The sequence below is a fragment of the Crocuta crocuta genome, unplaced genomic scaffold, assembly GCF_008692635.1.
Source record: "Crocuta crocuta isolate KB4526 unplaced genomic scaffold, BGI_CrCroc_1.0 scaffold168, whole genome shotgun sequence".
Lineage (NCBI taxonomy): Eukaryota > Metazoa > Chordata > Mammalia > Carnivora > Hyaenidae > Crocuta > Crocuta crocuta.
The window spans coordinates 3,245,867-3,263,240 of record NW_027532591.1 but is presented as its reverse complement, the minus strand read 5'-3'; the positions used below and the strand labels follow the sequence as shown (position 1 = coordinate 3,263,240).

General features: G+C 35.7%; 1 protein-coding gene across 4 annotated transcripts in view; it reads left to right on the top strand.

The window, feature by feature from the left end:
- Positions 1-17,374, top strand: part of FAF1 (Fas associated factor 1) — a 449,320-nt gene that overhangs the window by 112,675 nt on the left and 319,271 nt on the right. For 2 of the 4 annotated variants that reach the window (XM_077779702.1, XM_077779703.1), the window contains exon 3: positions 16,473-16,519. The exons of 1 other annotated variant lie outside the window; for it this stretch is intronic. In XM_077779702.1, the coding sequence (XP_077635828.1) occupies positions 16,473-16,519 (47 nt within the window). Of the gene's footprint in view, positions 1-10,168; positions 10,236-16,472; positions 16,520-17,374 lie in introns of all 4 variants that reach the window. One more of the 4 variants, XM_077779704.1, reaches the window with a different exon arrangement.

The following is a 17,374-nucleotide window of genomic DNA, read 5'->3' as shown; positions in this document are numbered from 1 at the left end:
GCCTTTTACATTTATAACTTATCTAGAGGTGGTTTTTGTTGTTATATGTATGACAATAGGTCAAGGTTCTTGTTTTTTTTGTTTTTCTCATGGATATCCTTTTGACTTACTATCATTTACTGAAAAGACCATTCTTTCTCTTCTTCTCTACAGTGCCATATTTATCATAAATCAAGTATTTCTGTATGTGTGGCTCCATTCTCAGTTATTACAGTTCCATTGCTCTGTTTTGTCTTTCCTTGCTTTGGTACTACCCTGTTTCATTGACTGTTAAATTTTTAAAAATCTTGATAATCTGGTGGGGTGTAGATTTTTTTAAGTTTATTATTTTGAGAGTGACAGAGACATCATGAGAGGGGGAGGGGCAGAGAGAGAATCCCAAGCAGGCTCTGTTCTATCAGTGCAGAGAACCACTCGGGGCTTGAACCCACAACCTGTGAGATTATGACCTGAGCCAAAACCAAGATTCGGAGCCTTTTCCCTTTATTGGTTTGGCAGGATGATAAATGATTCATACTGCATGCTTTTAGGTCTTAATTATCTGTGACCCCTTATTTTATGTTAATTGTGATTCTTTTCTGAATGGAAAGGTCTGCTCTATTATCAGATTATTAGTACCCAACACATTTCCACAGTGGGCACTGATTAATTTACCAGGAAATTGTTTGCCTTGGACAGATGTATATCCCCTGCTGCCAATTACTATTACTGTTTCTCCTTCTCCATCTTCCTCTCTGGCTGCCTTTCATACCTTCCTGTGGTTGCTGTGGGAGGACTGAGGGTGGGTGATGGTAGTGGTATGGGGAGGTGTTAAGAGTTTTTAAACAGTGTGCAAATCAGATGATAATCAGTCAGTAAAAGATCAACAATTCAGAATTGGAAAGAACCTGGATTATAGTAGTGGTAACCTTGTACAAATTGCTCAGATTTACTGAGCCTGAGGTAATTGTCCTGCAAATCTATTCTGTAGTAGATTGAAGGCATTTTTGTCATTCCTTAGTATATTTGGAGCACCAAATCCATAGCTTTCCTTCTGTATTCTAGAAATCACTCAGCTCTGCTATGGTGAATGCAAAGAAGTAATACATGGTTCTTGCCTACATGAGCTTAGACTCTATTTGAGGACAAAAAACACACAGGAGGAAAAAGAAACATAAACATTATAAGACAAAATATAATATGTGTAAATTTAAATGTCTTCAAATAGGGTTAGCCAGTAAAAATTGAGACAGTCTGAGAATGATTGAGAATGCTTAGGGGATGGAGGAGAGACTTTACTGGGCCTTGTGACTACTGGCTGTAGTCCACGAGTCTACAAAATAAAAATAAATAAAAATTTATCGTACATGCCTGAATATAAGGTGATTCTTATTTTCTCAATGACGAGATAAGGAAAATATGTTGGTCAGCCTGAATATATAAACTTTTTTCAGCTTGTAGAAGAAATAGCCATTAAGTTTAGCTTATTAAGTTATATATACAGATTTAAAATTACATAATATAAAATACTGCTATATTACCTTTTTAAAATATTTGTATCATGAAGAACATTTTTCAAACCCTTCATATGCATTTTAAACATTAGTGTCTTCCTCATTACCAGAGTAATGTAATGAAATGAATGTAATGTAATGAAAATTGAGAAACATTTTTCAGAGCACATAATCTTAATTTTTGTTTTAGTGGTTTGAGATACAGTTATTCTTTAAAAAATCGGATATGGTGCTTTCCTGGGAATTTTAATCTCAAGTCACAAGAACTCATTTGCTATTTGTGAGCTTTACAATGAAACCCTTTCTTTAACAGGTTTATTTATTTTATTTTATTCTTTTTTTAAACTTTGTATATTTATTTATTTTGAGAGAGAGGGGAGAGAGAGAGAAAGAAAGAGAAGAGAAAGAGAAAGAAAGAAAGAATCCCAAGCAGGCTATGGGCTATGGCAGAACTCTATCCAGGACTCTATCTAAGGAACCATGAGATCATAACCTGAGGCAAGAGATCAAGAGTCAGGTGTTTAACTGAATGAACTACCCAGGTACCCCTAACAGGCTTATTTATAATGGCATCTAAAGTTTTAATTGTAAAATTATTATTCTCCACCTTCCAGTTAGAAAATCTATGTTGAACTTGTCTTCTTTTTTCTTTTTAAAAATTTTTTATTTGGGGTGTATGTGTGTGAGTGGGGGAGAGGGGCAGAGGGAGAGAGAGAGAACTTAAGCAGACTTCATGCTCAGTGTGGAGCTCTATGCAGATCTCAATTCCATGACCCTGGGATCATGGCCTGAGCCAACATCAGGAGTCAGATGCTCAACTGACTGAGCCACCCAGTTGCCCCTTCTTTGCCATCTCTTTAAACTGATTTCATCAGGGAACCTGTTTTCAGTGCCCCAAACTAGTATTGCCTGAAGTTATTTTAGACTCGATGTCTTTTCTAAATAGTTTCCTTCAAAAATAAAATATTTGTTTCGCTCAGCATAACACCCTCAAGGTCCATCCATGTTGCTACACATGGCCAGATTTCATTGTTTCTCATTGCCATGTAGTATTCCATGGTATAGATAAACCACATCTTCTTGATCCATTCATCTGTTGTTTGCACGTATAGGAGGATTAGGAGGAACTTGACGGAGGAACAAGGGGAAGAAGAAGGGCAGAAATGGTGGGGGAAAGGGAGAGAAGCAAACCATGAGAGACTCTTGAATGCTGACAAAAACTGAGGACTGATGGATGTGGGGGGAGGGGGGGATGGGCATGGAGGAGGACACTTGTGGGGATGAGCACTGAGTGTTATGTGGAAACTAATTTGACAATAAACTATTAAAAAAAAATGTAAAAAAAAATAAAATAAAATATTTGTAAGGACGCAGTCATAAGGTAATTTCCTTTTAACTTTGGGATGGTTTTGAGAGAAGAACTTTGCCCTGTATGCAGTGTCATCAAACTAAAATGGATCAAGGTATTATATATAAGTGAACTAGTGAGTGATGAGAAGATAGCTGAAGTGGAATGGAGAGTCTAGAACAGTGCTATCCAATATAATGCAACTACTCTTATGTAGGTATTTGAATTTAAATTAAGTGATTAATTTAATAAATATGTTAATTAAATTATAATTCAGTTTCTTGGTCACACTGACCATATTTCAAATGATCAGTGGGGCTAGTGGCTAGGGCATTATACAGTGCAGATATAAAACATGTCCATCATTGCGGAAAGTTCTGTTGGGTAGTTGTGGTCTGGAAGGCTGGAAGGTGTTCTATATAGCCTCAGGAATTTAATGTAGTTTATTTCTAGGAATGATCATATTTATGGTAGTAGTCAAACCTCTTCCCTCAGCCACAACCCCTCACCTGAGCCAACACCTTCCCTTCACTCATATACTCACAGATCAAAGATGCATTGATTTCTCAGTTTCTAAAATAGAGTTAGTGATCCAAGGTATAAGGAACTTAGTAAATATTATTATTGTTGGTATAATTCAGAGATTTATACTGTGTTATCTGAAACACAAAGTGCACACTTTCCTCTCTGTTACTGTCAATGAACAAACCTCCTAAATTGCTTTGTGGTGAAAAGATTAGGATTTCTGGGAGTCAGAGGGGTCTGAATTTGAGTGGTATATTCTGTATGATCTTAGGTAAACCACTTAATCCTCGGAATGTCATTTTTCTCATCTATAACATATTTGCTTCTTAGAGTGAGGATTAAATGAGACATGTAATGATGTGTAATTACTTCACATAGTGCCTTGCACATGACAGATGTTCCTTCCACCTTTATTCCTCTAAGTCCCAAAAGACATCTGATGAAGATTAATTCACTTAACACTTTCATTCATAAATTTGTCAGAAGGCATTTATTGAGCATTTACTATATGCGAAGCTTTCTTCTTAGTGCTGGAAATACAGGAGTGAACCGAAACAGGTAAGAATTTCTGACATCATGGCACTTACATTTTCATAGGAGGAGACAGACAATAAGTGACACAAATAAATAATACTATATAATATGTCAGAAAGTGATCATTTCTAAGGAAAAAATAAAACAAGGAAGAAAGATACAAAGTAGGTTGGATGGGAGGTCTGCAGTTTTCTAGAAAAAGTGGGCAGGTGACAATTGAATAAAGACCTAGAGGAATGGAGTTAGTGAATGAGCCATGTATCTGGGGTCAAGAACATTTCAGGAAAGGGAAGTAGTAACCACAAATACTCTTAAGTGGAAAATCAGGCCTCCATTTTCTAGGAACATCAAGAAGACAAGTATGACTCAGGAAAGGAGGAGGAGATGAAGTTACAGATTACAGGAGTGAGAGAGAAATAAGCTATATTAAGGATGTTGTCTTTTTATCTCAGAGTAAAAGTCAGTGGAAGTTTATGAGTAGAGGATTGACATGGTCTGACATACATTTTAATAGCTTCACTATGACCACTTTGATGAGAATATACTAAAGATGAGCAAGGGGAACAAAGAAGTCAGGATGGTGTTGCAATAATAGAGGAGAGAGAATATGGAGGCTTAGATCAGAGTGGTAGCAGTACAATGATACGAAATTCTGAATGTGTTTTAGCATTTCAGCTATCAGAATTTGCCAGTGAATGGGAAAGAGGGAGTCAAGGGTAATAATACCAAGGTTTTTGACTGGACCAACTGGAAGAATGGTATTGTCGTTTTTTTGAGATAGAGATTCTTTTTATATTCTGCTTAAAGTATTCTTATTTTTCCTTCTGGCTTCCTAAGGTTTAGGGCTGTTATCCACAATACCTAGCACAATTCTTTTTTTATTTATTTTTGTTTGTTTTTAACCTAGTACAGAGTATCTGTAACCTACTTTCCTAAATTAATTTCAGGTATTCATCAACCTCAAAATGGAACCAATTAGGACTGCCAAATAACAAGGAAGAGTGTTTTCATTATGTTGCTGCTTATAACATAAAGTAGATCTAGCTTGTTGGCTTTGCTTAGCCATCCTAAACTCTTCCCTTTAATCCTGTAGGATGTCTGCCTCCATAAATTCTTTAAACTGCTAGCCTTCAGACATTTCTTTTTCTCATGTTTTTAGCTTAAAATCTGACTATTAGAAAAGGCAAATTAGTTGACTTTCTTCCCTTCTCCTTTTTTACATTCAGTGAATAAAGCAGAAGGCAGTTGGGGTGCCTGGGTGGCTCAGTTGGTTAAGTGTCTGACTTAAGCTCAGGTCATGATCTCCCAGTTTGTGAGTTCGAGCCCCACATCGGTCTCTGTGCTGATAGCTCAAAGCCTGGAGCCTGCTTTGGAGTCTGTTCTCTCTCTCTCTGCCTCTCCCCCGCTCACATGCTGCCTCTCTCTTTCTCAAAAATACATACATACATACGTACGTACATACGTACATACCAGAAGGCAGTTATTTTCTACTAAGTGGAAGGGAGAGGGGTGACTAGGTGTTTATGTGATGCCGACCAAAGTCTAAGTACCACCAAGTTTCTTCAGGAGGGGCAAAGAACCTGGGGAAGGGAAGTGACTGTCACTGAAACCACCTTTCCTAATGTTTGCTTTTAGTAAATGAGATCTTGGTTGCCAGTTCCTTTTGATCCCAGCTATATGGTTTTCCTAGTTTGCTATTTGGTTTTTCATCCTTAGATATTTACTTGACAAGGGTGAGTCTCTCAGGTACCATTATTAATCTTAGGATCTGCCTTGTTTTTTGTTTTTGTTTTTTTACTTTTATTTGGTCTATACCAGTCCTTATGTGGCATGTTGAGCTGTTTTGCTAGTGATACCTGCTTGGAAGGACTTAGTGAACATTTTTTGCATTTGGCTAAAAGCAGATTGTGGAATGGTTACATTTCTTAAATTGTTCTGCTTTCTGGCTTCTTTCCGTGAAGGGAAAAAAAATCAAATTAGATTTATTAAAATTAAATATTTGGCTATTAGGAGCTGTTTTAGGGTTGCCAGTTTTAATTCTTTTTTACTACAAAAGTAAATAGCAGTAGACTGGTAAAAAAGTTTTAAAACCAACATGTTAAAGAAATTTAAGTTTAGACTTGTGGGGCTGTTAAACTATTTACTTCTACTTTGGTTTCATCATCTTATCTGTAAGTGATAGAATATTTAGATGATGTAACCATTATTTAAGTAGTGAAGAGAGGAAGCATCTCCAGAAATAAGTTGTCTTTAATAGGTAAGTGTTGAAAGTCTTTTTTTTTTTAATATCCTTCATTCCTTGCTTTCAAAATTTTATGATTAAAAACTATTTGTGATTTTAAATAGGAATAAGTCTTGGTGTGACACACATGGATGGATCTAGAGGATATAATGCTAAGTGAAATAAGTCCGTCAGAGAAAGAGAAACAACATATAATTTCACTTACTATGGAATTTAAGGAAAAAAAAAAAAAAACAGAGACAAAAAAGCAGACTCTTAAATATAGAGAAATGAACTGGTAGTTTACCAGAGGGGAGGTGGGTGGGGGGATAAGAGTACACTTATTGTGATGAGCACTTAATAATATATAGAATTACTGAATCACCATATTGTACCCCTGAAATGAATATAACACCGTGCATTAATTATACTGGAATTGAAAACAAAGGAAAAAAATCTTGGTATGTCAAATGTTAGAATAAAAGCAGCTCACCTTCACTGAGTATTTTACTATGTATCAAATACCATTTAGACATTCAGTATGTGTTAAGTTTCATCAAATCCCAGTGAACAGGTACTGTTATCACTCCCATTTTACTGATGAGAGAACTGAGACAGAATGTAAGTAACTTTCTCAAAATTACATAAGTAGTAAATGATGGAGCTAGGAAACACTGGCTTTCGGCTTAAAAACCTTCAGTCCTCACTTTGAGCATATTTAATAATTTAATAATATGCTCATTCTGCATATGAGTTTCTGAAGGATCTATGCCTTTAGACATTAAGTAATTTTGAAAATAATAAATGGTTTAGGGGGAATTAATAGATTGTATATGTAATGTCACAATAAAGGATTTTATATAGGTCTCTAAAATTTATGCCGTAAACAGTCTATAGTTGTTCTCAAACTTGGGTGTGCATAAGAATCACTAGAGGAGTTTATGACGGGTAAAAAAGAAATTTCTGGGCCCCATTCCATACTACCTGAATTTGAGGAGGAGGACTTCAGTATATCTGTATTTCTAGCCCAGCATGAGGTAGACATTTATGCACTAGTGGTATGTAGCATATAACAGAATAGACTAAAACAAAAAACATATATTATAAGGATGAATAATTACGATGGCTAACATTTGTAGAGTACTTTCTTGTATTATCTCTTTTAACCCTTATAACAAACTTGTGAATTAAGTTGGTATTATTACCTCCACTTTGTAGGTGAGGAAACTAAATCTTTTGGCCAATTTAACATGGCCACAGTCATACAGGTAATAAACATATGATAGAACAAGGATTTGAAAACAGATCTGTCAGACTACAGAACATAGAACATTCCTGCCACTGACCCTATCCTATAATAGTGGATTATAGACCAGAGAAATACTGAATATGAATTGTTACTGTACAATTTTTTTTGCTTAAAAAAGATATAAAAAGAATATATAAAAATTAGTGTTTGTATGCCATCTCTTTTTTTATCCATTTTCCTTAAAAAAATTTTTTTTAATGTTTATTTTTGAGAGACAGAAAGAGCGAGCGAATGAGCATAAGTGGGGGAGGGGTAGAGAGAGGGAGACACAGAATCCGAAGCAGACTCCGGGCTCTGAGCAGTCAGCACAGAGCCTGACATGGGGCTCGAACTCATGAACTGCGAGATCATGACCTGAGCTCAAGTTGGACATTTAACCGACTGAGCCACCCAGTTGCCCCTGTCCATTTTCTATTAATGATAGTAGATCATCATATTTGGTGAATTCCCTGGGACCAATTTCATTATTAAAATTTTGGTTAATGCATATATATACAACTGTAACTGAGATTTATGTTGAGGCTCAGATGTTCATATATATCTCTCTCTTCCTACTTCTCTGATAACTTCTGTTTAATATATTCTCTGATTTTGTTTTCCTACACTCTCCTTAAATGTTGACATTCATAGGTTCCATCATGAACCATTTCTTTGTTCACATTATCCCTCATTTTGGATATACTTAATTCATTTATAAGACTTTTGCAAAGACTTTTTAAAAAGTTGGTTTTATAACATATAACATAAAGTGTACCATCTTACTCATTTTTGAGTAAATCAGTAGCGTTAAGTATATTCACATTGTTGTGAAACCGATCTCCAGAATGTTTTTATCTTGCTAAACTGAAATTCTGTACCTATTAATCTACAACTTCCCTTTTTCCCTCCTCCCATTCTATTTTCTGTTTCTATGAATTTCACTATTCTAGATACTTCATATGAATAGAATCATACAGTATTTGTCATTTTTTGACATTGGACATTTTTGGGCTTAGTTCACTTAATATAATGCCCTCAAGGTTTATCCATGTTATTGTCTGTGACAGTATTTCCTTTTTTTTTAAAGCTGAATAGTATTCCAATGTATGAGTATACCACATTTTCTTATATATATAATACATNTTGACCCTGAGGTTAAGACCTGAACTGAGATCAAGAGTCAAATGCTTAACTGACTGAGCCACCCAGGTGCCCCAATTTTTTTTTATCTATTGCTATTGATGGGTATTTGGGCTGCTTCTACTTCTTGGCTATTGTGAATAGTGCTGCTGTGAACATTGGTATACAAACATCTCTTTGAGACCCTGCTTCCAATTAATTCAGATATATGACCAGAAGTGAGATTGCTGGATCATTTGGTAGTTCTATTTTTTCCAAATAGTTTTCAAGCAAATGATGCTTGACTCTTAACTCAGTTATTGAACTCACATATTTTAGATTCTTAATCTATTGGACATTTATTTTTATTATTATTTTTTTTAATTAAAAAAAATTTTTTTGAGAGAGAGAGAGAGATAGGGCATGAGCAGGGGAGGAGCAGAGAGAGAGAGGGAGACCCAGAATCTGGAGCAGGCTCCAGGCTCTGAGCTGTCAGCACAGAAGCTCTGAGCTGTCAGCACAGAGCCTGATTCAGGGCTCGAACTCACAAACTGTGAGATCATGAACTGAGCCGAGTTTGGGCACTCAACTGACTTAGGTACTCCGGTGCCCTCAAGACATTTCTATATGAATGTTTCAAGTATACTTCAAAATCAACATACCTAAAACCGAAGACCTCAAATCTCCCTATCCTCACCAGCCTGTCACTTTGCTCATGTTATTGAGTTCATGAATACATGTTCATTCATGTATTCAGTATATGTTAACTCATACCACCTAGGGTCCAGGCATTGTTGTTGGTGTTGAGGACACATCAGTGAACAAATAAAGTCATTTAGATCTCACATCATGGTGGGGGAAGACAGATAACAAACAAAAAGACAAACAATTTATTAGGTAGAGTGTTATGGCTAAGGGGTTCTCTTTTAGATAGAATGGTTAGGGAAAGTCTCTCTGAGATGACCTTTGAGTAGAAATCTTACTGAATGCAGGAGTGAGCTTTGTGGATATTTAAAGAGCATTGTAGGCAGAAGGAAGAATAAGTATAAGGGGTTGTTTGATGTGGGAGCATACTTGTTCAAGAATTGTAAGGAAATCAGAGCAACTAGAGTAAGTGAACCTCAGGGATAGTGGAAGAAGATGATGTTAGAGAAGGAGCTGGAGCCAGCTAATGTAGTCTTACAAGGTCAGAATACAGTCACTGAGTTTCATTCTGTTGGTATGGGAAGGCATTAGAGTATGGGAAGGGTTTTATTTGACTTGACGTTTGTAAGCATCATGTTGATTTCTGTGTGAACAGGCAGCAAGGAAGTGGGGCAAAGACAGAAGCAGGGAGACCAGTTTGGAAACCACTGAAATACCAGTCTAGAGACGAGATTATGGTTTAAATAGGGTTGTCATAGAGAAGATTCTACATTTTGGAGGTAGAATAAAGAATTTCTCATAGGTCCGATGTGGAATGTGAGAGTAAGGAATAATTGAGGACTATATGATTTTTGACTTGAGTAACAGAATCTTTAGAATTGCTTGCCACTTTTGATGATGGAAGGACTGGAGCAGGAACAGTCTACTCAGTTACCCACGCCAGAAGCCTGGGCATCATTCTCAACAATTTTCTCTTTTCAATTCGTGTTTCACAGTGCTGACCAAATGATGTTCCTGAAGGGCAAATTTCAGTTGCAGCAGTTGCCTGCCCATTATCTTCAGGTTAAGTAAAACTTTTTAATGCCTGTATTTATACTGCTTCTCATAATCTACCTCTTACTTACCTTTCCAACTGGCTCCTCACTGCTTCCTGACCCAAACCTTTGCTGAAGCCACAGAAAACTAGTTTCCACTTCCTGAATGGACTTACAGAAAAATTTTTTTTTGCTCCCTGAGTGCTCTTACTCCCCCTAGAAGAGCTCTGCTTTAACATTTGGTTCAAATATCACCCCTTCTTCCCAGCTTTTTCCTGACATTCAAATTACTTCCACTGTTTTGCCTTTGCCTTCATATAGTATTTTACATATTCCTCTATTGAAGTTTATAATGAATGGAAGGAAGAGTCATCAGCGTTTGAGTCATACAATAGAGTACTTGAAGAAGAGTTATCATGGTGATGAACTATTTGGAAAGTAGGAATTTGAAAGAATATTTAGAATTTATATATAGTCGATTGTTGGAAACAGTCTGTAACAGAAATTTGCAGAAAATTAGATAATTATTTGTGAGGAAAAAAGGACTTTTGCCCAGAAAGAAAGAGGAAGAAAATGGTGTTGAGCATCTTTTTTGAGGCCTCATTGGCTACCCACCATTATCTTATATTCTTTCTTTAGACCTTTACAATTTAGTGTGGACATTTAAATCTACTTTTGTTTCTTTGGCCTCTTACTTCTGTAGCTGGGAAAGTTTTCATCCCCAAATGGATTTTTTTTTATTCTAGCTCCTTGATTAACAGAATACTAATGAGGTCTGTGAAGTAATAGAAAAAAATATATTGGTCTCTGTCCTTCAGTTCCTAACACAGAGCTTCTAAAACCCTTGTAATTTCTTAAGAGATAGGAATAATACTAGTGGCATCTTTTGTTCTACTATTTCATTTTTTACCTTAGTTCCTAACCATAGAGCTCCTAAATCCTTTGGAATTTCCTAGGTGATAGAAGTGTCCTTTGTTCTAATGAGGAGACTTTTGGGCTCCTGGATGGTTTTAAGATGGGGCCTGGTCACCAGAAAGACCAAACCATGATTAGAAGCTTGGAACTATCAGTCCTACTCCCATCTGCCAGGAAGGGGAGAAGGACTGGAGATTGAATTAGTGATTGATCATGCCTACATAATTGAAGCTTCCATAAAAATTCTCCCAATAATACAGGTTGGGAAGCTTCCAGGTTGAGGAGTACATGAAGATATGTGGAGGGAGAGTGTGCCTAGAGAGAGCATGGAAGCCCTACATGCCTTCCCACATCCCTTTCCTTAGACATCTCTTCCATCTGGCTTTTCTTGAATTATATCCTTTTATAATAAGCTAGTAAATTAATAAGTAAAATGTTTTCCTGAATTCTTTGAGTCGCTCTATCAAATTAATTCAATTGAAGAGAGGTTTGTCGGAACCTCTGCTATATAGCAGGTAGGTCAGAAGCACAAGTAACAGTCTGGACTTTGTGATTAGCATCTGAAGAGGGGGTCGTCTGATGGGCCTGAGCCTTTAACTGGTGGGATCTGATGCTATCTCCAGGTAGGTAGTGTCAGAATTGAGTTAAATTATAGAACACTTAGCTGGTGTTACAGAATTGCTTGATGCGTAGAAAACCCACACATCTGGTGTCAGGTGAAGTAGTGTTGTTTGTAGTGGAGTATTATTGAGAGTAGAGGAGACACAAAGTGTTACCCCCTTCCCCCCAATACAAGATAAAAGGTGAAAATTCTACAATTCATAGCTGTAGAATGGTGGTCTCTTATAGAACTTCTCATTGGCTCTACTCGGTGAAATCATGAGAGGAGGATGATTTTATCATTTTAGTGTGGGCACTTATATCTATTTTTGTTGTTTTCTCAGTACTCAGAATAGTTCCAGATGATTAGTTAAATATTTGTTGGATGGTTAATTTGGAATAAATGAATGAAATATCAAATGAATGAATAAGATGCATGAGTGCTGTGTAAGTACAACACAGTGGAAAGATCGTGGAGACTTTTAAAGCAAACCAAGAAGCAGACTTTTAACTATGGAGAACAAACTGATGGTTACCAGAGGGGAGGTGGGTCAGAGGATGGGTTAAATAGGTGATGGGGATTAAGGAGTGCAGTTGTGATGAGCACCGGTGTTGTAAGTGTTGAATCACTGAATTGTACACCTGAAGCTAATTTGACCCTGTATGTTCTCTAGAATTTAAGTAAAAACTTAAAAAAAAAGAAACTCATTGAGAAAAAGGTAGTGTGAGTCAGTTAAATTTTCTTGAAGAAAATGATTCACATCTAGGTCTTCAACTCCATTAGGCAACAATAGGCATTCCTTCCTTCATGATCCCATATTGCCTTTCACATTGCTTTACAATTAGTTGTTTCTATAACTGCCTGTCCTGGTAGGAACATGTCTTGTCATTTTTATATTTTCTCCAGCCCTAAAACACTGTGCTCAGTGAATAAAAAAATGAACAAATTTGAACTGGTGGAAAAGAGGATATTCTGTATAAAGGATCAGTATGATTGGAGGAGGGAAAGTCCCTGTTTGTTCGAAGAATTCACTTGATGGAAAGATCAGAGTTGTGAATGCTAAAATACTAGTACTGTACTTTGTGGACCCAATGTTTATTTTTTTAGTTATTTTGAAAATATTTGAATCTGACATACCATAGAGTAATAATTTCAAATTGAACCCAAGTGTACTAATTATAGAAAGTATTTTTCTGTATATTAAGTATGTTCAGGAGATGGAGAAATGGATAATGGACACAACAAAGCCAGTGTTAACAATAATAATTATCCTGGTTCACAGGCTTTCCAAACATATGAAATATGTAGAGTTGCCTATACTCAATTCTGTCAACTAATATACAGGATTATATATATAATAAAATGTGTTTATTCTATTTTCATAAAATTTTAAATAGCTTTTTTCTATTTGTTTATAATTCTTGTAACTTAAATGTATTAAATATTTAGTTTTAATTATCTGCAATCAGTAATTTGGAGATTAGCCAGCAGAGAAGGCTGCAGATAAGAATGGAGTTGATGATATTGCTATGCTGATGTAATCATTGCAGCCTGGAAAAATGGTGGTTTGTTAGTAACTAAAGTGTATTATACTGAGAATAATGAGTATTATACTAATATTCCTATTTTTATACTTTAATCAGTTTCAAGAGTTATACTTTATTTCCCATGTATTTTTTAGCCTTTTATAGTCTAATTTTTACTAAAACTTAAAAAATAAGCCTAATAATCTCTTCTTAGACCTTTTAATATTAGACTATTTTCACATTTTTTAGTTTTGTCTAATCCTTCTGTACAGTACCTTCTTTGTTCCCTCTGTGACATATTCATGGTTTTCCCCCCCTTATATCTAACTGTTCTACTTTAATTTTTGTCATCAGCTTTTTCTTGTCTTTTTCTTACATGTATGAATTCCCCAATACTTTCTGTCACTTCTCTTTACCAAAGAAGAAAGCTTATAGGGAGAGGGAATTAAAATATTTTTAGAGCTTCTTTTATTTGCCTTTAAACATATATTGCTTTAATTAACCTAGCTCTGAATTTTTGAATTACTTTTGGTCTCCATTTGGATATTAACCTGAACTGCTTATAGTAAAATTAATTATTGAATATATTTTTGTTGCTGTTAGAACGCCAGCTATGTTATGTTCATTAGTATATCTCCATTGCCTAGCACAGAGCTTGTAATGTAGTTGGCAATTAATTACATACTTTTTAACTGAACAAATGATATCCTACTGTCACTTCAAAGTTAACTGTTCAAAATTGAACTCCTCTGAGATTTTCCTTTGCTTCTGTATCTACTCATTGTTCAGTGTCCAGATTAAGTGCCATCTCTTTTCTGAAACTTTTCTTAACCCTCACAAAAATCTCTTTACCTATTCTTATGCCTTTAGCAAATTATACTTTTATTGTACCTTCATTCTGGATTACATTTTACATACTTATGTACAGAATTTATTATGTACATAAGGTTGGAATCAGGGACCAACTTCCTATCCAAGAGCAAATACATTATTTAAAACGTTCTAAGATCGTGCTCGCTTCGGCAGCACATATACTAAAACGTTCTAAGATCTTAGAAGAAAGAAAGTGGAGGTGTGTCACTGTTCCTTCTGGACAGTGTTGCCCCTACCCCTTCTTGCTGCTTTCACTTATCCTTCAGTCTTAGTTGAGACGTTGTTTCATCTAGGAAGCTTTCTGAGCTTTGGTCACTTGGCTTTGTGGCTTTTTTTTTTTTTTTTTCTTTGTATTCTCTAGCACCCTTAATTTAACAAATAAGTATTGAGTACCATTTAGTGCCTGCACTGTGCTAGGCAACTGGGATGAAGTAGTGAATAAAATTGTTATTGTCTTGTCTGTCACACAGCTTACACCTTATTGAGAAAGGCAGACATAAAACAACCACCAAATAAGTAATTATCAATTACTATGAAGGAAAAGCACAGGGTTCTATGTGAGCATAAACCTATATAGATAGGGGGTTGACCAAAGAAACGTTCTTTGAAAAAGTATATCTAACAAATTTTGTCATTAAGATTTAGCCAGACAAGAAATGAGGAAAGGGCATTTCATACAGACATAGTATCTTCTAAAGACCTAAGAATTAGAGGAACTTGATGCTGTTGAGGAACAAAAAGGCCCAGTTTGCCTCAGGATATAGGATCATAAAGATTATAAAGATGAGGCTCAAAGAGGTTCAGCAATTATAGAACATATTAAAGTCATAAAATTAATAAGTGGGAAAGTCTAGATTCAAATTTTTGACTTTATAAATCCTTAATATTCTTTCCATTACACCTTGGCATTCCTGAGAGAAAATTTGAACAGTCTTTCCGAACTCTGGTATTTTGTTTCTTTTCCAAAAGCACAGAAAATTCTCTTACTATTTTCTAATTTTTAGCAAAGGAGATATTTGTACATGGAATCATTGCTGTCAAAAGAAAAGGGATAATTGACCTGGCTGTAGACAGAGATACTTCCATTGCATTTGTGGCTTTGAAAACCCATTTTAGCATGTTTGATTCAAGGGATTTATGAGCCTCCAGAGTTGTCAGGGTTCTGTGGAATCCACTGTCTGTATTAATCTGTGGATTTCTTTCTTTCTCGTTTGTTCGTTCGTTCGTTCCTCCCTCCCTCCCTGCCTCCTTGCCTCCCTCCCTCCCTCATTTCCTTCCTTCCTTTTCGCCAGTGGAGCATTATAACTCTCAAAATTTATAGTAAGCACCTTACACTCTACTGTTTCCACTCAACAGAATAACGTTATAAACTTGTCCCACTTCTGGCAAATATTTAAGTTAATGTTTCACCAAATACACAAACTCCTTTTGGGAGTTGATTTTCAGGCAGCTAATAAAGTATTGAAGCGTTAGCTTTTTGTTTTTTCATTTTGATGTGGATTTGGATGGGCATGGAGAGGGAAGAAGTTGTTATGATGCAGAGGCAGAGTTGGAAAGGCAAAGTTCTTTTCTCCAGGGAATCTTCTCTATTACCCTGTAGTGACAATCCAGGATGTAGCAGCCTGCTTGCTTAGTAGTCTGCAAAAAAAACCGTATCATGTCACATCCGTGCTATGTTCTGAGTAATTGGTGACTTGTTAGCAGAGACCAACTTCAGGAATGTTTTATGGAACTTCCCAGTGATGCTCCTGTTTCCTTTTGTAATCTGGTTCAGTTGTGGTATTGTTTATCAAAGAATTTATGCCTCTACATTTTTTTCCTTCTAGATGGTCTTTTTATGAAGATTAATAATTATAACATGAAAGAATGAATTTAATTTCTGAGCTAAATTTAAAATTCTTACTGGAATTTTTCATTTGTGATTTTATATCACTTCTTAATCTGAAGAAGGAAATAATGTTAAAAATATTACTGTAAGGTACTGATTTTACTTGTTCTGACATTCTTAAACATTAGTTTTTGTGGGTGTTTTGCTTGAATGAAGACTGTGGAACTAAGCTTTTTATGATTCAAGATTTAGGTATACTATATGTCAAATGCCTTTTTTTCTTAAAATACGGTTTTATTATAGCAAGTAGAGAAAATTTTAGAAAATATTTTGTATTATTAGGGAAACATTTAGTATTTTGTTTGCATTTCATTTTCCAAAGTATACTTATTTTCCTGTACAGTCTTCTTCGCCCCACCCCATCTCTGAGCATTTTTCTGTTTTTGTTTGTGTTTTTTTCTGTTTTTGTTTTTGTTTTTTTTTTTTTTTTGTTAAATGGGCTTCTCTGTTTTTTGTTTGCAGGCAGCTATCAATGGTGTAATACCCCAGGAAAATGGCATTCTACAAAGGTATGTTATAAGGTGCTTAATGGTAGGATGAGAATTTAGCAAAGCAAAAAGAGATGATTGTTAATCTTTTTGTTTCACTTTTTGATAGAACATTTGATACAGCATTCTTTGGTGTAGAAATTCATTAATAGTGTTACTGTTCTTTCAGACATTTTTATTATATGAGTTTCCTAAAGTCTTCAGCTTTTAACGGTATTATGTTATTTCAGAATGGGTGGTACTATTTTTAAAGGTGGTTTTATTTTATTTTTAAGACAGCTTTTTGGGTGCCTGGGTGGCTCAGTCAGTTGAGTGTCTGAATGCTGATTTCAGCTCATGTCATGATCCCAGGGTTGTGGGATTGAGCTATGTGTCAGGTTCTACACTGAGCGTGGAGCCTGCTTGGCCTCTCACTCTTTTCCTCTGCCCCTCTCCCCTTCTTGTGTGCATACTCTCCCTCCCTCTTTCTGTCTCTCCTTCTCTCTCCCTCTGTCTTTTTCTGTCTCTAAAATAAATTTAAAAAAAGAAAGAAAGAAAGCTTTTCAAGGCCATCTTCTAATTCATAAAATGGAAAGAACTGAATCTCAGTAGCTGTAAAGCATGGTTATTTACCAATTCAGCCTTTGTCTCCAACCTTACTATTGCATTCTTTTCCCCCCTCACTTTTGGTTTCTAAATTAAGTGTATGATAACTTGTAACAATTTGAGTAAATTCTTAATTGATGAAACTTCCCAGAGCAGTGAACTATTTCTTCTGAAGAATCCATTGTTAACATGTGGAATGGTCTTCATGGTTTTGTGTCATTGCCGGAAGGTAAAATTGGAGGATGATGCCAAGAGAACTCTAAGTTACAAAATAATTCCTTAAATTAGAAA